Below are 25,920 nucleotides of genomic sequence, written 5' to 3'. Positions count from 1 at the left end.
TAGGGAAGATATTGGATTTGTGTTTTGTTGGATATAGTTTGGTTTAATATGATTTTTTGATTAATTTTGCCTAATGTTTTAATTTTGTATGTTATGAATACATGTAAGGATGCCTTCACAGTCTGTATGTTATCTGTAAAAGCTAAATTTACGGTACATTAGGGAAGATATTGAATTTGTGTTTAGTTGGATATAGTTTGCTTTAATATGATTTTTCATTAATTTTGCCTAATGTTGTTTTAATTTTGTATGTTATGAATACATGTAAGGATGCCTTTACATTCTGTATGTTGAAATCGCTTAATAAAGGCAATTTACAACTCCCCCCCCCCCCCAAAAAGGCGGGAAAATGAGAACGACGCGAGCGGCGACTATAATCCTCGAACGACAACGGAATTACCCGAGCGCAAAGGGCGAATACGGAAAGACACGAACCCTGAAACGGAAACCCCCCGAGCATTTCCGAAAGCTGCCGAACGACGATCCCGATGAGTCAGGCGCGTGCGACGGAGCTCTCGCGAGAGGAGAGGCAATCCCAGTTCTCTACGCTCGCCTTTTTTTTTTTTTTCCGGCCTCTCTTCCTCGGCGCTCGGCTGGTCGGGCCTGCCCCCGTTTTCCCGTCGTCCCTTGCGATTGTTGCTCTGTCACGGCCGCAGCCGGTCTGAAGAAGGTGAAGCCATGAAGCAGGAAGGCGGCTCTCGCCGCCGCGCTGGGGCCGAAAAGGCCAAGCCTCCGCCCGCCGAGCCCACCCAGCCTCCCCCGCCGCCCGCCGACGTCGAGATGCACGAGGAGGCCGCGCCCGCCGAACCGGCTTCGGGGGAGAAGTCGCAGCGCGAGCTGGACGCCGTCACGCTGGAGGGTGAGGCGGGAGGAGGGGGGCCGAACTCTCGGGCTGTGAGGGGAAAGGGGCGTGGCCACAACCCCCTCCTCAACTGTCCCGGGGAAGGGAATCGGCCGGAGGGGCGTGGCTTAAGGGGAGCTGGGGGAGGATCGAACGCTTTCCGCGGCTGCTATTGGACGGAGGATAATACGGAGACGGACGTGCTCCCCGTGCTACCTGGATAATGGGCGGGGCCAAACTAGGGAGGAGGGGCTGGAGAAGGGGCGGGGCTAAGTTACAGCCACGCCCCTTGTGGGTGGGACGCTTAAAGGTTTGGGGGAACCTCTACATGTGGAGGCATATGAACATATGAAGCTGCCTTCTACTGAATCAGACCCTTGGTCCATCAAAGTCAGTATCGTCTTCTCAGACTGGCAGCGGCTCTCCAGGGTCTCAAGCTGAGGTTTTTCACACCTATTTGCCTGGACCCTTTTGAGTTGGAGATGCCGGGGATTGAACCTGGGACCTTCTGCTTACCAAGCAGATGCTCTACCACTGAGCCACAGCCCCATTCATGGCTCTCCAGGGTCTCAAGCTGAGGTTTTTCACACCTATTTGCCTGGACCCTTTTTTGGAGATGCCAGGGATTGAACCTGGGACCTTCTGCTTACCAAGCAGATGCTCTACCACTGAGCCACAGCCCCATTCATGGCTCTCCAGGGTCTCAAGCTGAGGTTTTTACACGTATTTGCCTGGACCCTTTTGGGGAGATGCCGGGGATTGAACCTGGGACCTTCTGCTTACCAAGCAGATGCTCTACCACTGAGCCACAGCCCCATTCATGGCTCTCCAGGGTCTCAAGCTGAGGTTTTTCACACCTATTTGCCTGGACCCTTTTTTGGAGATGCCAGGGATTGAACCTGGGACCTTCTGCTTCCCAAGCAGATGCTCTACCTCTGAATCATAAAGCTAGGGAGTAACATGAGGGGAAGGCCTCGGCCTCTGTTGTTGGCCCTCCAGAGGACCTGGTTGGCCGCTGGGCGAGACAAGATGTTGGGTAGATAAACCCAGGGGTCGTTTTGTAGAAAAAATAGGTCGTGGAACTCATTAGCATATGCTACTCGCCAACAGCCAAAAGCAAACCAATGCAAGGAAGGAGAGCCCTGGGCAAGTGAGGCCTGCTTGGGCTGGCTAGAGATCCATCCAGTCCAAGTAGGCCTTGCTCACCTGGGGCTCTCCTTGGCTGCCCCCCCCACCACAGTGAAAAGGCCAGCAAGCCACCCGCTGTCCAAAATCATATAAGAAGTGGAGAAAGGGTGTGCGCTGGCTTCTCCAGGGGTTAATGATGGCTGCTGGGGGTATGACAAAGCCCCTGGTGGCTGGCTGACTGCCCGCTCTCTTAATCCAGGGATTGTTATGCAGCTGCACCTACTATTGAATGGACAAGGTAGGTGGAGAGGAGGGGGGAAAACCTCAGAAAGGTTCAGGAGCTGTGCTCCTGTGAGCTCCTGCTGAATTCAAGGCCTGGATAAACCACTAGTCTGATTCAGCAGGGCTCTCCTTATGTTTTTAAGATTTGAAAGTTTTATTGGTTTTCTAGAAAGTTAAAGGGAACGGGTAAAGTGGACTAGAAAATTATAGTTACAGATAACAGTGTTATTATAATCTAATCTGCATGTAGTGTACTTTCTTAAATTACAGATATTGTCACATGTTATTATCTCTTTACATTAAATCATCAACATCTAAATATTATGTTTTAGTTATTGTAAGTCTTGTTAAAATGAATATTTAAGCTTATGTTTCCAATAGAAATGGTATTATGATAAAGAATACAGGAGAAAGGAGATATAAGTTCACACCAAAGAATCTTATTTTTTTATAAGGGGAAGGCCTTGGCCTCTGTGCCCTGTTGCTGGCCCTCCAGAGACATTGGTTGGCGGCTGAGTGAGACAGGATGCTGGACTAGATGGACCAATAGTCTGATCCAGCAGGGCTGTGCTTTTTAGTTAGAAGTTTGGGCTGGGAAACTTCTGAGGAAATCTACGGTTTAAATCAGAACCTTGTGGTTATATGGTTTTTATTTGTAGTTTTGTGAAGTAGAACCTAGATTTATAGTGAAGTCTTGTTTGTTTTTGAGCTGCTGTTATGCTCCTGTTTACTTTTTTTACCTTTTTGATGCAGTTTTTATGGGATTACCGCTGTGGCTTAAATGTTAATCCATCTGTGAAATTGGTGCTTGGTTATGTGCTGCTACATGGTATGGCTGTTTACAGTGGTCAAGGGTGAATTTGGATGTTAAAACCACCCTAAAGCAGGCTGGTTCAGATGGTCCGGGCATCTGTTGCTGTGGCTTAGGTGCTACTAACATTGACTGAGTTGCTTCCTGGTTGCCTGTGGTTCGAGTGTCGGACTAGGTTCTGGGAGAGCCATACAACCCCACTCTGCCTTGGAAGCAGACTTTCAGCCAGTCCTGCATTCTTCATCTACCTTACAGATTTATTACAGGCCAGTATGGTTAGGAATGCACTCTTAGTTGTGTTCACCTGGCTCTTTTTATTTGTTAATGTATACTTGCATAAGAGTAAGCTCTCTTGAAAGCAGTGAGTTGAGTATATATGCTGCCGTATAGCTCTGTAGGCTTCTTGATGGAAGAATGAACATGTACAAAACGTAATAAGGTCAACCAGTAATATTCTGCTGCAAGTTCTATCTCCCTGTAAGTATATGTTAGTGAGTATATGGAGCAGACTCTTAATATGGCATGGCAACTCTGGAATTCTTTTCCAAAGGAAACTTGCTGGAGTCAAGCCTTGCATTGTTTAAAAAGATGTTTAATTTTGTAGGCTTTTGGTTTCAGATGCTAGTGTTGTAAGATAGCATTTATTTATAGGGATTATTTGTGATTATTGATCTGTTTTGCTTGAGAAAGGTGCAGTCCATTAGCATGTTCGTATGCAAGCAAGATATTTGCATAGTTCATAAAAGTCAAGGGAAAACTCATCTGCGTTAAGTAATCCTTAGTGCACACTCTTGTTTAAGAACAAGATCCAACCAAGGCCCACTGATGCAGTTTACTGGAAGCCTAGAAAATGGTAGCTGGTTCACAGAATATTGGACAGTGGATCACAGTTTGCCTTTGGCACTGTCCAGCTGTAAAGAAATAGCACACGGTATAGTTCTAGGTATTTTCAAGTTGAAGGAGCCTGGAATTTTGCAGCAGATGGGGGAGGAAGTGCTTCATTGTTTGCTCTTTATTGCTTCTTGGGGTCAATGAGGAGGCAGGAACATGCGCCTGGGCTCTTGTAATGAAGAAACCAACAACAGATGAACCTCCTGTTTGTGGATCAGAAGTACCAGCACCATCTTATTCTGGCTTATTCCCTGTGGCAGGAGTCTTTGAAACATCCTATCTGTTTCAGGCTGATGAAGTAAACTCGGAACTGTTTGCAGTCCATGCATGATGCTGCAGCTTTCGCATTCCATTCTTTTCTGTTGACCATTTTATTATCAAGATGGACTGGTACTCAGAATTCATTCATAAACCTGCATTGAAACAGTGGGAAATAATCCACATCGCTCACTGTGCAGGTAACAACAAAACTGGCTAAAGCGTATAGAGAAGCAACTAATAGTTCTCAAGTGATCTTGAACATGCAACCCAAAATATGGTCAGTAAACTATAACGGGAGCAATCCTAACCATACCCCCTGAGAGGTAAGTCCCATTTTCTTCAACGGGGCTTACTCCCAGGAAAGTGTTCTTAGGATGGCAACTGTAGTGTCTAAAGTACTGCATTTTGGGGGGCTTGTTACTTCTACAGAATGTGTCTCCCTTTCTATAATTGCCAGGGCTTTTTTTGTAGCAGGAACTCCTTTGCATATTCGGTCACACACCCCTGATGTCGCCAATCCTCCAAGAGCTTACAAGGCTCTTAGTACAGGGCCTACTGTAACCTCCAGGAGGACTGGCTACATCAGGGGTGTGTGGCCTAATATGCAAAGGAGTTCCTGCTACAAAAAAAAGCCCTGAATCGTCAGACCATGTGGTGGAGCTTGCTAACATCCAGATGGTTCTTTGCCCGGCTTTTTATTTTCCACTCAGATGTGTGTGCTTCATCATGGTGAGTGTTCTGTTGCCAGTTGAAACTGACTTCTTTCCCATCATGTTTCCTTGGGCCAAATCTCCACCTGTTTCTACCGTGCAGTTTTGTCTACGCTTTTCGGTACCTTGGTATTTACTCATTGTGGGTTTGGGTTGAAAAAACAGTGGAAATCCAGAGATGTGCATCAAAAGCATTGTAGACCCCACTCAGAGATCAGGATGGAAACGTCTTTGCCTAGCGTCTCGACCTGCCTGTCTTCTGAGGGTTGCAAACATCTTAATGACCTATGAAATGAGGATCTTCTGCCTAAAATTTCGCGAGGAGGATCCCTTGGGCAGGGGGATGTCGTCACTGAAAATGTCATCCCATCGAAAGCAATAGAAAAGAAATATAATAATAAATAAATGTAACGAAAGGATTTTTTAAAATTAAACCTTTTCTAACTTGATTTATTATCTGATCATCCTTGTTGCTTATGTAAAATTCAGTTGTGTTGGTGGGGTAGACTTTGGTTCTCTGGAACTGGAGAGGCCTTACTCTCCACACCATGGAGAATCTTTTAAGGAGCAGCTGTTCTAAACGACTTGCATGTCGCTAGACCTGTTGGCTACACGTTGAAGTCAAAATATAAACGGTGCTGACCTCAGTGACAGAAAAATAAACTCATTACAATGTACTTTTGAACAGTGCGCCTAAGTAGCAGCGTCATAAGCAGAACACCTAAGTAGAAGTGTCATAAGAGGGTATTTGAACAGGTCTGGGTTGTAAGCTAACTGCGCACAGGGCTTTTTTTTTTGTAGCAGAAGCTTTTTTGCATTAGGCCACACACCCCTGATGTAGCCAATCCTCCAAGAATTTACACTAGGCCCTGTAATAAGAACCCTGTAAGCTCTTGGAAGGTTGGCTACATTGTGTGTGGCCTAATAGGCAAAGGAGTTCCTGCTACAAAAAAAGCCATGTGCACATTACTCACATAAATAAATTCTGACTGTCACCAGCTGTTGATAGCCCTATAAGTACAGCTAACTTTCATCATTGTCCAGAGAACATGTGGGAGCCGTGTTTCAGAGTCCAAAGTTTCCATAGGTTTTGTAGTTCCAGTTTAATTTTGTCCTGGTGTTTGAGGTTGACCTGCTGACTAAATGTTCAGTCTTCCCCTCTCCGGCTGTCCAGTCTGTCCCTCTGCTGAGCTCTGACACATTTGCCTTTCCTCCTCGGCCATTGCAGATATCAAAGAGCACGTGAAGCAGCTGGAAAAAGCCGTCTCTGGGAAGGAGCCTCGTTACGTCCTGCGTGCCCTGAGAGCGCTGCCCTCCACCTCCCGCCGTCTCAATCCCAATGTGCTCCAGAAAGCCATCAACGGCTTTTTCACATCCAACAGTGCTGTGCGAGACTTCCTCATCGGCTTCCTGGAAGAGGCAAGTCCAAAAACAATAAGGCGAGGCGGTATTATGTAGCCGTTAGAGTGTTGGGCTAGGACGGGGATCGTCCACGAAGCTCACTAAGGATCTATCTCTCAACCTAACCCTCTCACTGGGTTGTTGTGATGACAAAGTGGAGGTAAAAAGAAACACATTTGCATCTCTGAGCTCCCTTGGAGGAAGGATAAAAAAATGTGATAGGTTGGCAGAAGCCTTGTATTTCCACCCTAGACCAGTGCTCCCTGTAAGCTGTGAAGTCCTGTGAGCAAAATTTCTACTTTGTGAGTGTAGTGTAAAAAAGATCTGATTTGGCCCTTTATGAAAACAACCCTTGAAATTTGTAAGTCATTCACACACTGTTTGAAGCACTTAAAATCACTTGTTGCCTACAAGCTTTGTAGAATTTAGCTGCCAGAAGAATTTAGGTCAGGAGAGTTTATCTAAGGAGAATCTCAGATGGGAAAGGAGTAAAAATTGGCAAGAAAGATGTTTTGCTTAACTGAAGATGAAAAACTGTAGATAGCAAAAATTTTTCACTGGACATTATCTGAGTCCAGTTTGAAATCAAAGAAAAATGGACATTAGCCAACATGGAAGTCCATCTGCACTAGCAGGTGCAGAGAAAGATGTCAAAGTGAGATTAATAGGCAATATATTTATCTGAGATAAGTATGCGAGAAGAGAAGGGTTCTCATAGCAAAAGCTATATAAGCCTCAAGTTTTTTCCTACATCTCGTTGCCATGTCAGAGAGTTGAACTGCTTTCTGGGATGCCAGCCATTTTCTTTTAGAGATCTCTAACAGATATGTGCTGAGAGCACTTAGAAAAATTTTCAGAGTTTTTGAGATGTAATCTTTGAAATGCTTAGAAGTCTTGGAATTTAGCAGGTTCAGAAAATTATAAGAGTCTAACAAATAAAGCATAGTTGTGAAAAGCAACGTCACCCCAGAGTCGGAAACAACTGGTGCTTGCATGGGGGACCTTTCCTAAGAGCCCTGTGGCGCAGAGTGTTAAAGCTGCAGTATTGCGGTCCTAAGCTCTGCTCACGACCTGAGTTCGATCCCTGGCGGAAGCTGGGTTTTCAGGTAGCTGGCTCGAGGTTGGCTCAGTCTTCCATCCTTCCGAGGTCGGTAGAATGAGTCCCCAGCTTGCTGGGGGAAAAGTGTAGATGACTGGGGAAGGCAATGGCAAACCACCCCGTAAAAAAAGTCTGCCGTGAAAAAGTTGTGAAAGCAACGTCACCCCAGAGTCGGAAATGACTGGTACTTGCACAGGGGACGTTTCCTTCCTAACAAATAAAGCATAGTGTGTAAGTGTGTTATCTATAACTGGAAATGGTTTTGCCGTTTCTATAAGCAACTTGGATACGGAGACAAATAAAGTTTTATCAGTTGTTTATGAAACAGCGACTGCGTTTCTTGTATTAGATGCTCAGAGAATAAGTTTCGTTTCAAGAAACAGTGCTACGAAAAAGTCTCTATGTCATATAAGGAAAACACCCCAACAGTGAGCTACTAACGTTACAGTTGTGAGGCTACTGCATAAATTAGTTTGCTCTGGGGCCATTTTTCCTGAGCCAAGACAAAAATGTGTGAGCCAGAGGCTAAAAAGCTGTGAGCTAGCTCATGCTAACTCAGCTTCGAGGGAATGCTGTTATAGACTGGGTACATGAATCCGAAAATTCCTTTCTTTCCACCTACAAGTGGCCCTTCAGAAATAAAATTATTAAATGATAAAATTATTAAATGAACATATATGAACATATGAAGCTGCCTTATACTGAATCAGACCCTCGGTCCATCAAAGTCAGTATTGTCTACTCAGACTGGCAGCGGCTATCCAGGGTCTCAAGCTGAGGTTTTTCACACCTATTTGCCTGGACCCTTTTTAGTTGGAGATGCCGGGGATTGAACCTGGGGCCTTCTGCTTCCCAAGCAGGTGCTCTATCAGTGATAAAAAAGTGGCCCTTCAGGGTCACTTAAATAGGGCGGCAGCACTCATTTATCATCTGTAATTAAATCTGCTATCATTAGCTATCATCCCTAAGACTCTGGTGTTCAGCATCTTTAAGAGTCCTGCGAGAGGGGGTAGAATGACAGCCTCCCATTACCCTAATGTGCTTCTCTTTCCCACCTGTTTGTAGCCTATGGACACAGAAGCCGATCTGCAGTTCCGGCCCCGCACAGGCAAGGCGGCTGCCACTCCTCTCCTTCCAGAAGTCGAAGCGTATCTCCAGCTGCTCCTGGTCATTTACCTGATGAATAGCAAACGCTACCAAGAGGTACCGCTGTGGGGCCACCCGTCCTGTGCCTTGGCCCCCATTCAAAGCTGGAAACCGCCTAAAGTTAGCATTAGTCAGATCTGACAAAGGGAACTTTAACTGAGAGGTGATAGGATCACCGTCTTCAAGTACTTGAAGGGCTGTCATATAAAGGAGGGCGTGGAATTGTTTTCTGTGGCCCCAGAAGGCAGGACCAGAACCAACGAGTTGAAATTAAATCAAAAGAGTTTCCGGTTCAACATTAGGAAGACCTCCCTGACAGTTAGAGGGGTTCCTCAGTGGAACAGACATCCTCGGGAGGTGGTGGGCTCTCTTTCCTTGGAGGTTTTTAAACAGAGGCTGGATGAGACAGAAATGAGGATCCTGTGAATTTAGGGGAAGGTATTTGTGAGTTTCCTGCATTGTGCGGGGGGTTGGACTAGATGACCCTGGAGAATCCCTTCCATCTCTATGATTCCAGTTACTAGATCCCCAAAATCTTATTGGTCCCTGAGGTGCCACTGGATTCGAATCTGGTTGCTCTGCTGCACACCAACGTGGCTAACTTCAAGAACTTGCTGGAAAAAGTGATTGAATACAGACACGTGGATACATAACCCGATTTCTGACCCACTAGCCTTTTTCCCCCCTGGCCTTGCTCTGGAGAATGGCGGCAGCCCGGGTAGAAAGTCCAGGCGCTAAGACAGAGGCTAAACTGCTGAATATGCCAATATTAAGAATACTGTATTTGGTAAAATCCCGGATAAATATATGAATTTCATAATTTATTAACTTTCGATCGATGAATTGCTTTTTCCCTCTATTTCAATGGTGATTGGTATAATTGCTATCTATGTATTGTCATGTACTCCGTACTTGATAAGGCTGCTGATATATGTATAACTCTTATCTATGATGATTGAACTATCTGGTTCTTGAAATTGGTGTTACCGTTATATTTTATAAAAATGTTCTTAATAAAATTTAAATTATTACAAAAAAAAAAAGCGTGTGTCTCCCCGCCCCTTTTCCCAGGCCCAGAAAGTATCCGATGATCTTATGCAGAAGACGAGTCCCCAAAACCGCCGAGCCCTCGACCTAGTGGTGGCCAAGTGTTACTATTACCACTCGCGCATTTACGAGTTTTTGAACAAGCTTGATGTGGTCCGCAGGTAAGTCCCAGCAGCATCCAAACGTGCATCCAAACGTACAGCCAGTTTGGTGTAGTGGTTAAGTGTGCGGACTCTTATCTGGGAGAACCGGGTTTGATTCCCCACTCCTCCACTTGCAGCTGCTGGAATGGCCTTGGGTCAGCCATAGCTCTGGCAGAGGTTGTCCTTGAAAGGGCAGCTGCTGTGAGAGCCCTCTCCAGCCCCACCCACCTCACAGGGTGTCTGTTGTGGGGGAGGAAGGTAAAGGGGATTGTGAGCCGCTCTGAGACTCTTCGGAGTGGAGGGTGGGATATAAATCCAATATCTTCATCTACCTCACAGGGTGTCTGTTGTGGGGGAGGAAGGGAAAGGAGATTGTGAGCCGCTCTGAGACTCTTCGGAGTGGAGGGTGGGATAGAAATCCAATATCTTCATCTACCTCACAGGGTGTCTGTTGTGGGGGAGGAAGGGAAAGGAGATTGTGAGCCGCTCTGAGACTCTTCGGAGTGGAGGGTGGGATATAAATCCAATATCTTCATCTACCTCACAGGGTGTCTGTTGTGGGGGAGGAAGGGAAAGGAGATTGTGAGCCGCTCTGAGACTCTTCGGAGTGGAGGGCGGGATATAAATCCAATATCTTCTTCTTCTTTAGTACATTCTTCCAAATTTCCAACCGACTCAACCTCTTTCCCCTTCTCTCCCCCCCAAAAAAAGCTTCCTTCATGCTCGCTTAAGGACAGCGACTCTCCGCCACGACGCAGACGGCCAGGCCACCCTCTTGAACCTGCTGCTGAGGAATTACCTTCACTACAACCTCTACGACCAGGCGGAAAAGCTGGTCTCCAAATCAGTGTTTCCTGAACAGGCGAACAACAATGAGTGGGCCAGGTACCTCTACTACACAGGTGAGAAGCAGCAGTCGTAGAAGCCACTTTTAGTCCCAGACCATCTAAGACAGACAGGCAGACCTGTGCTCGGGAATCTCAGATGGTCTGGAACTAAAGATGATACTGAAAACTTGTGCCCTGTCGTATTTTCTGCTTTTTGGTCAACTGTTTTTGCCTTAGGAAAGCGCCACACGATCCAAACCTTTATGAAATTAGCCCTATACTTGCTAGTTGTTGATGGATCCAGTTATCAGCTTCCTTATTTTTGTTTACTTTAAATTTCTATCCCGCCCACTCCGCAAGCATACTCAGGGCGGCCAACAGCAGCTAAAAAATTACATAAAACAACTAAAAATTACATTTACTAACAGATTGCATTAAAATAGCTAACAATGCAAAACTAAAACCATGAATCTGAATAAAACCTTAGCACAGAACTTAGCCGATTGGATGGAGGTCTCATTTGAGTGGTCTGCAAGCAGGAAGGATTTGTAAAACGTGTCGGATTTGGCTGGGAATTTCTATGGAATAGGCGTATGGATCGCAGTAACACAATGCTCAGCCGTTTCAACTGTGCCAGATTGGCAGGGGCAAAGGCTCTGGGACTGTGGAATGCCTAGGTATTTGGTGGTTATTTAATGAGCAACCCTTGGTCAGGGTTAGTGGGATCAGATTCCTGGTCATGGGGAAAAAGGATCTAAAAATACATGTTTCTTAGTGGGAGGGTAAGCACACTGCCCACTCCTTTCTCTGTGCTGGTAGCAGGAGAAGTTGCTTGTAGGCACATTTGATTTATTTTTAAATGCTTTTTCTTCATTCTGCTTTTTCATCATAATGACACTTCCAAGGAAGTGATAACAATTAACAGTAGTGGTTAAGTGCGCGGACTCTTATCTGGGAGAACCGGGTTTGATTCCCCACTCCTCCACTTGCACCTGCTGGAATGGCCTTGGGTCAGCCATAGCTCTGGCAGAGGTTGTCCTTGAAAGGGCAGCTGCTGTGAGAGCCCTCTCCAGCCCCACCCACCTCACAGGGTGTCTGTTGTGGGGGAGGAAGGGAAAGGAGATTGTGAGCCGCTCTGAGACTCTTTGGAGTGGAGGGCGGGATATAAATCCAATATCTTCATCTACCTCACAGGGTGTCTGTTGTGGGGAAGAAAGGGAAAGGAGATTGTGAGCCGCTCTGAGACTCTTCGGAGTGGAGGGCGGGATATAAATCCAAGATCTTCATCTACCTCACAGGGTGTCTGTTGTGGGAGGGAAGGTAAAGGAGATTGTGAGCCGCTCTGAGACTCTTCAGAGTGGAGGGCGGGATATAAATCCAATATCTTCATCTACCTCACAGGGTATCTGTTGTGGTGGAGGAAGGTAAAGGAGATTGTGAGCCGCTCTGAGACTCTTTGGAGTGGAGGGCGGGATATAAATCCAATATCTTCTTCTTCTTCTTCTTCTTCTTCTTCTTCTTCTACTTAAATATAAATTAGGTTTAACTGGTGAAAAGGCAAACATATTAATTTATCTGTGAACCCATTCGTATCAAAGAGAATTTGTCCTGCCCACACCCTGGGCTGGGGGGAGTTGTACTGCTAGACTCCAGAAGTTACTTTTTTTAAAAAGCTCATGGAGCTCTGCTTTCCATAGGGATACAGTTTTTATTTGAGGACTGGCTGTTTGAAGAGCTTTGCCCTTGCTTTGTTGTAGAATATTAACCCCTTGTCATTCTTGTATCAATAATAATTGCACGGACAGTTTTGCATTTTTGTATCAATAATAATTGCACGGACAGTACCACATCCCCAGGGTACAGGGGCTACTCTAAGAGGGGGGAAATAAAGAAGTAACAGATGTTGCCTCTTCATAGTGTGATGTTCTGTTAGTGTGCTGTTTAATTCACCTGGAGTAGCTGAAGTCCTTGAGTCAGCCCTGCTGCTGGCCATCTGTACATGGGCTGAGCTCCGTTGTCCTCCTGTAATCCCTTAAACTGCCTTTTTTTAGGGGTTTCCCAGGCAGGAGGGCTGCAGGTGTGTCTCTGTAGATGCTGCACACCCGACATCGACAGGCCACACTGGGAAAAGAAGCAGGAGCAACCCAGGTGGCACAGAACCCAAGAGCAACTTCAGCGTACAATCCTGGTTCGGTTGTCTGCCCCTTCCTTTGTGGTCTTTTCCCTTCTGGTCTCCGGCAGAGCACTAAAATAGCAGTGGTTCTTAGTGCAAGCTGTCCATGAGTTGCAGTCTTAGCCCGATAAACCTATGCCAACCCTTATGATCTCATCCCTTCCAGGCCGCATCAAGGCCATCCAGCTGGAGTATTCCGAAGCCCGCAGAACCATGACAAATGCCCTTCGGAAAGCTCCGCAGCACACCGCAGTCGGCTTCAAGCAGACGGTGAGTGAGCGAATGGGGAGGGGCAGCTCCCCCAGGGAGCGGTGTTGGCCAGTGATGCGAGTACAGCTCCTTTTGCACAGAACCGACATGACAAACGGGTAGGGTTCTTTCCCCTCCTTTGGTACCCCAGGTCCATAAGCTGCTGATCGTGGTGGAGCTGCTGCTGGGCGAGATCCCGGACAGACTGCAGTTTCGCCAGCCGTCTCTGAAGAGGTCGCTCATGCCCTACTTCCTCTTAACGCAGGGTAAGCAGCGCAGCTCAGGATCCTTCTTCGCGGCTTCCGGAAGATCGTGGCTAATGGGACTGCAGGGCTAGCAATCCTGAGCCAAAATACAATAGATCGAAATGGGTTTTAGTTAATGACTGTTTCAGGATCTTCCCCTACAGAACCGTCAGCCGTACGTTTTCATGCTCGTCCTGCGACTAGTAGTCTGTTGGAAGAGATGTAGATACAGGCATGTATGTGGAATATGCCGTGACCTGGATAGCCCCGGCTAGCCTGATCTCATCAGATCTCAGAAGCTAAGCAGGGTTAGTTAGCCCTGTCAGTTCAGTTCAGTTTATTATTACAGTCATTGACCGGAACATTTTAGTCTTCTAGAACAACCTTAAAAGTACCTTATAAGGAAAGGAAAGGTCCCCTGTGCAAGCACCAGTCGTTTCCGACTCTGCAGTGATGTTGTTTTCACGACGTTTTCACAGCAGACTTTTTTGATGGGGTGGTTTGCCATTGCCTTCCCCAGTCCTCTACACTTTTCCCCCCAGCAAGCTGGGTACTCATTTTACCGACCTCGGAAGGATGGAAGGCCGAGTCAACCTCGAGCCAGCTACCTGAAAACCCAGCTTCCACCGGGGATCGAACTCAGGTCATGAGCAGAGCTTAGGACTGCAGTACTGCAGCTTTTACACTCTGCACCACAGGGCTCTTGACCTTATAAAAAGTCCCACAAATAATCTGCATGTTAAAATTTGACGACTTGAGGGTTATAACAGTAAAAAAAAGAATTTAAAAGATTATTATTTAAATCCTTTAAACCATTTTAAAAAGTCACTTTAAAATTTGTTAAAAGATTCGCAGTTTGGCCTATTTGTCTAGCTTTTTGCATTCTTTATAAATCTGGGAACAGAACCTAACCACCTGTCTTGTTCTTTGGTGGTTCCTGTTTGACAGAAGATAATCTGATTTGAGTTTGTTTGATCTGCCAGGGAACCTTTCCAACAGCGGGCTGATAATTTCTCTTCGGCTTGCCGTATGAAAGGAACGATTAAAAAATGTATGCACCAGAGAATCTATTTCAGGCTGGGAACAGGAACAGAGCCTAAGTGCATAAGGAGTCCCTTTATACCGCCTCTCTACTACCGCAGATGGCAGGAACATACTCCTAGCTAAAGTAAAGGCCCTTCTAATGTTGTGAGATTCAAGAAAGATTCTTCTTCTCCTTCTCCTCCCTCTTCCTCTTCTTCCTCCTCTTCTTCCTCCTCTTCTTCCTCTTCTTCTTCCTTTTCTTCCTTTTCTTCTTCTTCCTCTTCTTCCTCCTCCTCCTCTTCTTCCTCCTCTTCCTCCTCTTCCTCTTCTTCCTCCTCTTCTTCCTCCTCTTCCTCCTCTTCTTCTTCCTCTTCTTCTTCCTCTTCTTCTTCCTCTTCTTCTTCCTTTTCTTCCTTTTCTTCTTCCTCTTCTTCCTCCTCTTCTTCCTCTTCTTCCTCCTCTTCCTCTTCCTCTTCTTCCTCCTCTTCCTCTTCTTCCTCTTCTTCCTCTTCTTCCTCCTCCAAGGTCAATAAACAGAGTCAGGCAGTGGCAAACCATCTCTGACTGTCACTTGCCTTGAAAACACTACAGGGTCGCCATGAGTTGGCTGCTACTTCATGGCACTTCCCACTTCCACATATATCATGTGTTATATACATGTTATGTGAAATTGAAGTTTAATCTGCAGGGGTGGCCAACGGTAGCTCTCCAGATGGTTTTTTCTGCCTACAACTCCCATCAGCCCCAGCCAGCATGGCCAATGGCCAATGGCTGGGGCTGATAGGAGTTGTTGGCAAAAAAAATCTGGAGAGCTATCATTGGCCACCCCTGAATTCTGCATGGTATATGTGACACAATGCGTCGTCTTCTAGTAGAGTAAGCCAGCAAGGTGTGTTTCCCATTTCCTCCCCTTTGCCATCTCTCAGACTTCCCCAGTAAACCAGAGTTGTCGAAGACAAGTTACGTGCAGAAGTACTTTGAGGCAAGACCATTTGCTTGAGCTCTTGATTGCTCTGGTCTGTAAGCGAAGGTGCTTGATGGCTCTCTCCTTGGCATTTCCTGATCGAACCAAAGTTTAACAGTACTTTAAGGCACTACCTTTTCAAGGGGTAGTTTTTAAAATGGGAAGCTAATACTGCCATTTGCAACAGGGAGTTCTGCTGTTCGAAAATCACTGACTTGAGTGACTGTTTAAAATTGCAGTGTAAATTTTAAACTTCAGAATTTGAACTGAAGTTTGGGAACTTCCATGTTCTCTTAACATTTATTATGAGCACTTTTGAAAATGTTGTGTTAATTTTTCTGAAATACTGGATCGTGTTTTAAACATTAGGGAAGCAAAGGACCTTTCTAAATGTTGTCTTTGCAAAAATGACATTTCAAATAACCCTCCCCTTTCTCTTAAATCACTTCCTAAACTGGCCTTGTCAATGTGGTGAAGTTAAAATCCAAGAAAAGAAACAATTTTGAAAAGATTCAAGTTTGGTATCAGATTTGGGGCTAGGGGGGGTCACGTACAACAAAATGTACTGCTCTTTAGACTTGTTTTCTAAGGCTATGCAATGTGCTCAAAACGTCACAACCCCTTAGCACTCTTAAGTAATGGCATATATTCCATCTGAGGCTGTGGTTACCCTCCATTATCAGTGTCCCACTCATTGGAGGTCAGGTATCAAAAGCTACAGGTTTTAGCTGCTCCGTCTAGGACTAGTTTGAATAGACTTCCACCACAAAATGTGATCTATAAATACAGTGAAAAAAACTGCAGCTCCTTTTGCAGAGCGTCGTGATTATTTGCACAAGAGTCTTCATATTATTATTCTTTCCATGGGAGGAGCCATTCAGAAAATGAAAACCACCAACCTGTGTCCTATGCAAGTACGACAGGTCAGCTCCAGATAGGCCTTGACACCAGCATCGCTGCACGCTTTTGGAGAAAGCCTAATGCGTTGCTGATCACGGGGACTGTCCTTTGTTACTGTGGATTCACATTGTGAAACTGGAGGTCACCTGCTGGGCCAAAGCATTTGTTTTAAAATACTTTTATCCTGCCCCTTGGCACACAAGCACTCCCAAGGCATTCCAGAATGATATAAAAACCATCAGCAAAACCATAATTAACTTCATAGAATTAAATTGCGTAAAGAGTAAGCATGTGTGTTACACTGGAGTGCAAGAGAATTTCCAGGCTGTACGTTTTTTCCCTTTCCACATACCGTTCTCTATCCCTGTCCGTCCTCACACACAACCCTTTTTTGGTTTTGACAGCCGTTCGGACAGGAAACCTGGCCAAGTTCAATCAAGTCCTGGATCAGTTCAGTGACAAATTCCAGGCCGATGGGACCTACACCCTCATCATCCGGCTGAGGCACAACGTGATTAAGACAGGTGAGAAACTGGGAATCGCCTCCAGGTTTCCTTGGTCTGTTTAAGCAATGAGGACTGGACTTGGCCCTCCATTCCAAAGTCCCAGCTCAGCCAGGTATCTGTTTTCAGAGATATCGGCTCTTCCTCGTCTCTTTTTTTTTTCTGGGACTTTTGAGGATATGGGTATGAAGCTTTCCCTTGAGCAGAGAGAGAAGGTTTGCACGTATGTCTTTCCCTGAGTGCATCCACCCCCTTTTGTGCTCTGAACTCTCTGTCTCTTGTGCAGGGGTCCGCATGATCAGCCTGTCATACTCACGCATCTCCTTGGCTGACATTGCCCAGAAGTTGCAGCTGGATAGTCCGGAAGATGCCGAGTTCATTGTTGCCAAGGTGAGCTGCTGAGATGGAGGGAGAAGGAGAATCCCCCAGTGCCATGTTGTTGTTTTGCAAAGCCGGTAAATTTCAGTAATAATCCAGCTCTTAAACAAATGTTCTTTAGCTGTTAAGGAGCCTGTCCTTCTTTGCATCTCAAGAGCTGTGGAAGACCAGCATCCATACCCTAATCCCAATAAAATGTCCTCCTTGGTGCTCTGATTTCCTGATCTCAGCTCTTAAACGGGGTTTTGTGGGATGGAGTTTTAGCCATGACCCCTCTGAGTCACTCCCGGCACCGCAGACCAGTTTTCCCTCTAAGCTGTTCGTATGAGCTAGCTCACAGTTTTTCATCCTCTGCTCACAAACTAATTTATGCAGTAGCTCATAAGTTTAATGCCAGTAGCTCACAAATTAGGATTTTTGCTCACGAGACTGCACAGTTTAGAGCAAGGGTGGCCAGACTGGCTTAACGTGAGAGCCATAGAGAATAAGCGCCAGATGTCCGAGAGCTGCAAGGCATGAAGGTCAGATGCTTGAGAGCAGGAAGGAAGGAAGATGGGGCTGGGGAGAGGTGGAAAGAAAGCAGCTTTAACTTTAAATGATTTAATCAGAAAATCTCCTTCTCCGAGCCAGCCAATGTGGTAATGGGGGCTTCAAGAGCCACACAGAATGTGTGAAAGAGCCACATGTGGCTCCCGAGCTGCAGTTTGGCCACCCCTGGTTTAGAGGGGATATTGCTGCAGACACCCATGCTCTGCTGCCCGTCTTTCCCCTCCTGCTGTGTTTGCCAAGAGCCTCTCATTTCCATCTCCCGCCTGCTTCCAGATATTCTGAGCAGCTAGATGAAGACAGCCTCACGTCAGTTTTGGAGACGCTACAAGCACCTGTTGTCTGTGGGCCTTTGCTCCGATACTCAAATTAGTGGAAACCCTTCCTGTTGGGGTGGGTGTGATAAGGAGTCAGCGCTTTGCTCCTGAATCTGCTCCTTTTTCTCTGTCTTGGAACGTACATGGCACGAGCTAGTAATATACAAAGCACCGTTGAACTTACAGGGAACTCCTCTCCAAAATAACCCCAGCCTGCCCTAATACATCTAGAAAGAGCAGGTCACAGGTGTCAGGAAGGCTGATGCCTCTTTGGAAAGTAATCTCCCACAGTCTACCTTTACAGTCTACCTGCACTCTGGGCCCACAAATCTTACTGTCTCTGGTTCTCAGGCCATCCGGGATGGCGTGATAGAAGCCAGCATCAACCACGAGAAAGGCTACGTCCAGTCCAAAGAGATGACCGACATCTACTCGACACGGGAACCCCAGCTGGCCTTCCACCAGCGTATCTCCTTCTGCCTCGACATTCACAACATGTCTGTCAAGGTAACGTACATCAGTCGTCTCCCATGGAGATCCTACAAGGACCCCCTAGGCATATATCGTGTTAACAGTGACAAGAGAAAGGGGGGGGGGTGCTTCAGTCTTGCAGTGGGAGCATCCATAATGGCTCCCTGCACTCGATCACTGCTGCCTTTTAGTTGTGGTCCACTCTAGAACACCACTGCCAATTTGTTCCACATGGAGAGTGAAGTGCTCGGTGGCATAGAAGCATAAGAGTTTGAAGGGGCCATCCGGGCCATTTAATCCAACTCCCTGCTCAATACAGGATGATGATATTGGATTCATATCCCACCCTGTACTCTGAGTCTCAGAGCGGCCTACAATCTCCTCTACCACCCCCACCCCCCAACGGACACCCTGTGAGGTGGGTGGAGCTGAGAGAGCTCTTACAGCAGCTGCCCTTTCAAGGACAACTCCTGTGAGAGAGCTATAGCTGACCCGAGGCCATTCCAGCAGCTGCAAGTGGAGGCGTGGGGAATCAAACCCAGTTCTCCCAGATAAGAGTCCACGCACTTAACCATTACACCAAACTGGCTCTCTATTAGAGCTATGGTTGACCCAAGGCCCTCCACTCCTCCACTTGCAGGTGCAAGTGGAGGAGTGGGGAATCAAACCCAGTTCTCCCAGATACGAGTCCGCACACTTAACCACTACACCAAACTGGCTCTCTATTAGAGCGATGGCTGACCCAAGGCCATTCCAGCAGCTGCAAGTGGAGGCGTGGGGAATCAAACCCAGTTCTCCCAGATAAGAGTCCGCACACTTAACCACTACACCAAACTGGCTCTCTATTAGAGCGATGGCTGACCCAAGGCCATTCCAGCAGCTGCAAGTGGAGGCGTGGGGATGTCGGTGCGTGTGTGTGCAGAGGGAGAAGTGAGGTATATACAACAGTGAGCTCCGGTAAGGAAGTGAGCCAGACACCTGCAGCTAGTGTTAAAACAGTGTATTTACAAACTATATACAAAGTATCTACTAGTGCAGTAACAAACATTAACCTTAGGAACAAAGTGCTCCGCCAGCATCTATCTCTGCAATGAGAGGACTGTACACTGGCAATGCAGTCCATATATATGTCCATCAGCCAATCCAGGCAGTCCATAGTCATGTTGACTCAGCAGGTACTTTCCACCTGTCCTTAACCAGCTAGAACCGGCGTGCTGACAAGGCCACTGTGACCTAGCCTGTCAGTTAGATCTCCTGCTGGCACGTTGCACTTGTCAAACTGTGTAAAGGAAGACTTAATAACAACAGGGGAATCAAACCTGGTTCTCCCAGATAAGCGTCCGCACACTTCACCACTACACCAAACTGGCAGTCAACCAGGATCAACCTTAGAGCATCCCCAGCAGCAACAGGAAAAAAAGTTATTTTGGATGTTGCTTTCCCTCCCAGCACTTTCCATCCCAACACTTGCCTTGAGACCTCTTGCATTGCATCTCTCAATGTTTAATCCCCCCCCTCCACCCCACACTTGAATTCTGGAATTTACACAGATAACGTTTGTCAGCATGATTGAATGAACATGGGGGGAGGTGTGGAATTAGCTCCGACTAACGCCTGGGACAGCTGCTTTCAACATTGTATTTTTTTTTCTTTTTACACATGTGCACGGACTTTTGCCGCATTTATGCAGGCCACTTCACACGTTGCCCATGAGTGGAGGTTAGACACAAGACAAGGCTCCAAATGATATAATTTGCATACTGCAAAAAAGGGGAGAGCATCTCACAATTAAAGTGGGGCTGGGGGGAATGGATTTCTGTGTAGTTGCCCTTAGGGACCAATGCGGGACATATTTGCCCATAAGAGACAATGGTGGTGATGATGATATTGGATTTATATCTCGCTCTATACTCTGAGTCTCAGAGTGGTCATAATCTCCTTTATCTTCCTCCCCCACAACAGACACCCTATGAGTTGAGTGGGGCTGAGAGAGCTCTCCCAGAAGCTGCCCTTTCGAGGACATTTGCGATAGCTATGGCTGACCCAAGGCCATTCCAGCAGCTGCAAGTGGAGGAGTGGGGAATCAAACCCGGTTCTCCCAGATAAGAGAGCTCTGGCTGACCCAAGGCCACTCCAGCAGCTGCAAGTGGAGGTGTGGGGGAATCAAACCCAGTTCTCCCAGATAGGAGAGCTCTGGCTGACCCAAGGCCATTCCAGCAGCTGCAAGTGGAGGAGTGGGGAATGAAACCCGGTTCTCCCAGATAAGAGAGCTCTGGCTGACCCAAGGCCATTCCAGCAGCAGCAAGTGGAGGTGTGGGGGAATCAAACCCGGTTCTCCCAGATAAGAGAGCTCTGGCTGACCCAAGGCCATTCCAGCAGTTGCAAGTGGAGGAGTGGGGAATCAAACCCGGTTCTCCCAGATAAGAGAGCTCTGGCTGACCCAAGGCCATTCCAGCAGCTGCAAGTGGAGGAGCGGGGAATCAAACCCGGTTCTCCCAGATAAGAGTCAGCGCACTTAACCACTACACCAGACTTTTGGGCAAGCTTTCCCATGGGTTAAAATAGAGGACGTGTTTGCCCATAGGGAAGAATTGGAGACATTCTTGCCCATAGGTTAAAATGGTTTCTTCAGCGAGTGCAAGGGAGTCTGTATTTAGAGGACTGGATGTTGCCTGACCTGAGGAAGCCTCTGGCTCAGACTTCACAGGCAGTATGAACTCACTAGATGGCTTTAGGGATCCTGCATTCTCGGCCTCAGCCCCACAGTGGCAATGTGGGAGGAATAATGCTGAGCGACTCTTCCCCCCCCCCCCCCCCCCCAGATTGCCGTAAAGGTTACTGAGCACTTTTAAGCACAAAACATGGTTTGTAAACTCAGAGGCAGGCTTATGCGTGTGGCTAGTGGTTAGAGTCGAGGACCTTGGAGGCACAGGCTCAAATTCCCACGCTGCCGAGAAGATTGCTGGGCGGCCTGTGCCCGCTCTTTCCTTCAGCAGTCTGTTTCCTAGGATTCTTGCAAGCAATCAAACAGAGAGGGGGAACGTATGCGGTTCTGAGCTCCTGAGCAAAACAGTGGAGAGGGCCAGTTTGGTGTAGTGGTTCAGTGCGTGAACTCATCTCTGGGAGAACCGGGTTTGATTCCCCGCTCCTCCACTTGCACCTGCTGGAATGGCCTTGGGTCAGCCAGAGCTCTCATAGACCTTCTTCCCCTGTAGCAGTTAAGTGCGTGAACTCATCTCTGGGAGAACTGGGTTTGATTCACTTGCACCTGCTGGAATGGCCTTGGGTCAGCCATAGCTCTCATAGACCTTCTTCCCCTGTAGCAGTTAAGTGCGTGAACTCATCTCTGGGAGAACTGGGTTTGATTCACTTGCACCTGCTGGAATGGCCTTGGGTCAGCCATAGCTCTCATAGACCTTCTTCCCCTGTAGCGGTTAAGTGCGTGGACTCTTATCTGGGAGAACCGGGTTTGATTTCCCATTCCTCCACTTGCAGCTGCTGGAATGGCCTTGGGTCAGCCAGAGCTCTCTTATCTGGGAGAACTGGGTTTGATTCCCCACTCCTCCACTTGCAGCTGCTGGAATGGCCTTGGGTCAGCCGTAGCTCTGGCAGAGGTTGTCCTTGAAAGGGCAGCTGCTGTGAGAGCCCTCTCAGCCCCACCCACCTCACAGGGTGTCTGTTGCTGGGGGAGAAAATACAGGAGATTGTGAGCCACTCTGGGTCTCTGATTCCGATAGAAGGGCGGGGAATAAATCTGCAATCGTTTTCTTCTCCTCCTCGAGGGGAAGGATTGGGCTAAAAAAGCAGATTGTTGGGTTGAGCTAAAAAAAAGGGGGACTTGAAAGGTTCTGACTGTTTCTGGCTCTGGGAGAGAAAGGTGAAAATCTAGGTGACTTGTTCGGTGGAGGGATCCTGGGATATGGAGCTTGTGGACTTCATTGCCAGCATCCTAGGAGCCCCTTGTTGGTGTCGTGTACCTGGTGGCTGGGCTTCTTGTGAAACCTCTCTCTCTCGTTCGTTGTCCTAACCCTTTTCTCATTCTCTCCTCTGTTTTCAGGCAATGAGGTTCCCTCCGAAGTCTTATAACAAGGACCTGGAGTCTGCTGAGGTGAGTGCCGCCTTTGGCGACTGCCAGAGAAACTGATGTAGGTTGGGGGCACGTGTTCCTACAGCACCATGGTGCTAGACCTCCCACTGTTCAATAGGTGTCTGTGGGGCCACCTCCTCCGCTACGTCCCTGGAAGAGCATTACGCTGGACAGGTTGTAATCTTCCGGTGATCTGTGGCCCTAAAGAGGCCCGGCTGTCTTCAACAAGCGCCGGGACCTTTTCAGTCCTGGCCCCAACCTGGTGGAACATTCTCCCAGAAGACACTTAGGGCCTCGCAGGATCTTTTATAGTTCCACAGGGCCTGTAAAGCAGAGTTGTTCTGCCAGGCTTTTGCTTGCTGGGCTGGCACTCTCTTCACCTGCCCCGATACAGAATCTAGAAAGCAGATTGGTAGCAAGTTATAACATGTCACTGGGCTGAAAGTGTTCTTAAGCTGACTGGTTTTATTGTTGATTATTTGTATTTTACGCCTCGAGCCCAGCGTCGGCCAGGATGAGGCGATTCATAAATTTAAATAATAACAATAATAATAGCAATAATTTGTCTGTCAAAGCCTCCTCCGTTGCCCTCCTGGCAATATCATTTTCTGCTTGCACCTCATTTCACTTCCTTCAAAGTATTTCAAACCGCCCCTCTTTCTTGGATTGCTGGGTCCTCGCTCAGGAATAACGTTCCGCCCTTCTGTCTGTCTGTATCTGTGTAATGCTTCGTAACATAACACTTTATGCACCTGATGAAATAGGCTGTGAGTTCGAAGAGCTTATAAAATGATAACTCGGTCTTTGGGATGTCTAAGACGCTATATCAAGACGGGTAGCCGCCTTAAGAGCGAGAGTCCGGTTGTACTTTAAAGACGGACAACGTCTTTGGCGTGGGATGAGCTTTCGTGAGTCACTGCTCACTTCTTCAGATATCTTTTGTTAGCCTCTAAGGCGCTGTTGGACTCTTGCTCTTTTTGAAGGCTGTGTTTATGTAGGAAACTGCGCAGGCCACCAAAGGTGCAGTTCCTGAGAATGAGGGAAGGGGGCACTGCTGGCCAAGCGTATTTTAGCTTCCATAAGACTAGGAAGTTGCTATGTTGAGATGCTCCCGTAGCTCAGCTACGGGCCCAGTCCCAAGTTCTGGGCCTTTTCCCCCTCATAAACTCTGCCTGTGTCATGAGCAAAGGGCAGCCAGGTTCTGCAAAATGTGCTTCCTCTCAAAGAGGTCACCTCTCACACAGCGGCCAACAACAGGGCATAGAGGCTGAGGTTTTCCTTCCTCCTAGGTTGCCTCATGGCTCTCGGATTCAGAGGTTGGTTCTCTCTCACTGTGGATGTTCCCCCTCAGCCATCGTAGCTAGTGGCCACTGACAGGCATATCCTCCGTGAATCTACCTAATCCCCTTTTAAAGCTCTTCATTCCGGTAGCCCTCACTACATGGGAACATCGGAAGAGCCCTGCTGGATCAGACCAGCTTCCTGTCTCACACAGGGGCCAACCAGTTCCTCTGGAGGGCCAACAACAGGGCAGAGAGGCCGAGGCCTTCATAAGAACATCAGAAGAGCCCTGCTGGATCAGACCAGGGGTCCATGTAGTCCAGCATCCTGTCTCATACAGTGGCCAACTAGTTCGTCTGAAGGGCCAACAACAGGATATGGAGGCAGAGACCTTCATAAGAACATCAGAAGAGCCCTGCTGGATCAGACCAGTGGTCCATGTAGTCCAGCATCCTGACTCATACAGTGGCCAACCAGTTCCTCTGGAGGGGCAGCAAGAGGGGCTGAGAGGCTGAGGTTTTCCCTCAGTTTAAAATGTCTTTCCTTACTGAATTCAGAAAAGGAGAGAAGAACGCATCCATACAACCCCTTCATCAACATACTTCCTGGGATATATCTGTAACCTAATAAAGTGTTTGAAGATACTATCACAAGGGTGGCCAGACAGCAGCTTGGGAGTCACATGTGTGTCTTTCACACATATTGTGTGACTCTTGAAGCCCCCGCTGCCCCATTGGCCAGCTTGGAGAAGGCATTTTTCTCTTTAAATCACTTAGCCAATGCAATCCAGCGGGTGGCTTGGAGACAGGGCCAGTGGATGGGAGAAGGCCAGGTAGGTGGCTACCTAGGGTGCCACCTGGCATATGGGGCACCACCAGGCACCCTCTCCCCGCCACTCACAGTTTCCCTGGTCTGCCTAGACCTGGGAAGCTAAGAGGGAAGGTGAGCTCAGAGGAGAACATGCTCCACCTGGCTGCTTCCGCCTTGGGTGTTGGCACAGCTCAGCCTTCTCGGGGGGGCTGTGGGTAAGCTGCACATGTGCAGTGCGCTCTCAGAGGTGCTCCAGGACTGCCCTTCTTAGGGCCCAGAGCCTGCCCAGCTTTCCCCTGCAGCGCTGCTACGCCTGCCCTCCCCACGGTGGGGAGATGATGGTGAGGCAGGGGGGCAGGTGATAGCCTGGGGCGCCCGAGGCCCTCGTGCCAGCCCTGCTTGGGGAGTGCATTTAAAATCAAAGTTGCTTTCTTTCCACCTCCTCCCTCCCTTTCTTCCTTGTAGCTCTCAGACATCTGACGTTTATTCTGTACGGCTCTTAGGTTAAGGAAAGTTGGCCGCCCTTGGTCTGTCACCTGAGAAAGGGGCGAACCCTAGCCCCAGCATCCCGCCTCACCCCACATCAATCCCACTGTCGCTTTGTTCCGCAGGAGCGCCGAGAGCGTGAGCAGCAGGATCTAGAATTTGCCAAGGAAATGGCTGAGGACGACGACGACGGTTTCCCTTGATGCTCTGGCGGATGGCTGCATTTATTTTGTTTGTTTCTTGCCCAATACAAACCGTTGTCTACTGGCTGAAACCCAGAAATCGCCTTTCTTTCTTATATTCTGCATGTCAGGGGTGGAACCGAGAAACTCACACCCTCTAAGTGCCGCGGTAGAGGGAACAGCAGCCCCTCCCCCCGAGGAAGGGGTAGGCCCCTCCTCTTCACTAGAGGTCGCTTTGTGGCTTTCAGTCCTTGACGACCCCGCGAGGCGCCAAAAGGATCCACTGTCGTCCTTGCCGGTTTTTAGGTGGACGCAAGAATGGGTGGGGGAGACAGTGGCACCGTGGACACCTCTTCAACTCCAGCTGGCGGAGGAGTCATTTCGGTTTGGGAGACTTTTGTCAGACTTTGTTTAGGGCTTTTAAATAAAAGTTTGGGAAAAACAAAGTCTTTTGCCTACAATGTTGAACAGGAAAGTAGTACTGGATTTAATTGGGGGGGGGGGGGCGGGTGTCTTCGGAAGATTGTTTTCCAGTCCTGGATTTAATGGGGGGGGGGCATCTCCGGAAGCACTTTCTCCAGGTAGTTGCTTCTGCAGACCTGCTTCCCTCCATCCCTTCAGCAGGATCAGAACTCAGGCCCTGGCAAGAAACAAATACAGAGTGGTAGGCAAGAAGACAACGACATTGGATTTATATCCCGCCCTCCACTCCGAAGAG

At 47.8% G+C, this 25,920-nt stretch overlaps 1 protein-coding gene and 1 non-coding gene across 2 annotated transcripts; one reads left to right on the top strand and one right to left on the bottom strand.

Moving 5' to 3' along the window:
* Nucleotides 1-588: 588 nt before the first annotated feature.
* Nucleotides 589-25,648, top strand: PSMD3 (proteasome 26S subunit, non-ATPase 3). Its single transcript, XM_060255794.1, has 12 exons — nt 589-859; nt 6,153-6,343; nt 8,490-8,627; nt 9,642-9,778; nt 10,472-10,662; nt 12,927-13,030; nt 13,161-13,275; nt 16,546-16,665; nt 16,931-17,034; nt 18,237-18,392; nt 22,414-22,464; nt 25,146-25,648. Exons 1-12 carry the CDS (start codon nt 679-681, stop codon nt 25,221-25,223), a joined length of 1,566 nt encoding a protein of 521 aa, XP_060111777.1. The 5' UTR covers nt 589-678; the 3' UTR covers nt 25,224-25,648.
* Nucleotides 1,453-1,524, bottom strand: TRNAT-GGU (transfer RNA threonine (anticodon GGU)). Its single transcript has one exon. It is a non-coding gene; the product is annotated as a tRNA-Thr (tRNA).
* Nucleotides 25,649-25,920: the final 272 nt, after the last annotated feature.

This window comes from Heteronotia binoei, chromosome 15 (genome assembly GCF_032191835.1).
Source record: "Heteronotia binoei isolate CCM8104 ecotype False Entrance Well chromosome 15, APGP_CSIRO_Hbin_v1, whole genome shotgun sequence".
Taxonomy (NCBI): domain Eukaryota; kingdom Metazoa; phylum Chordata; class Lepidosauria; order Squamata; family Gekkonidae; genus Heteronotia; species Heteronotia binoei.
The sequence above is the reverse complement of the archived record's forward strand: the minus strand, read 5'-3'. Positions and strand labels throughout refer to the sequence as shown.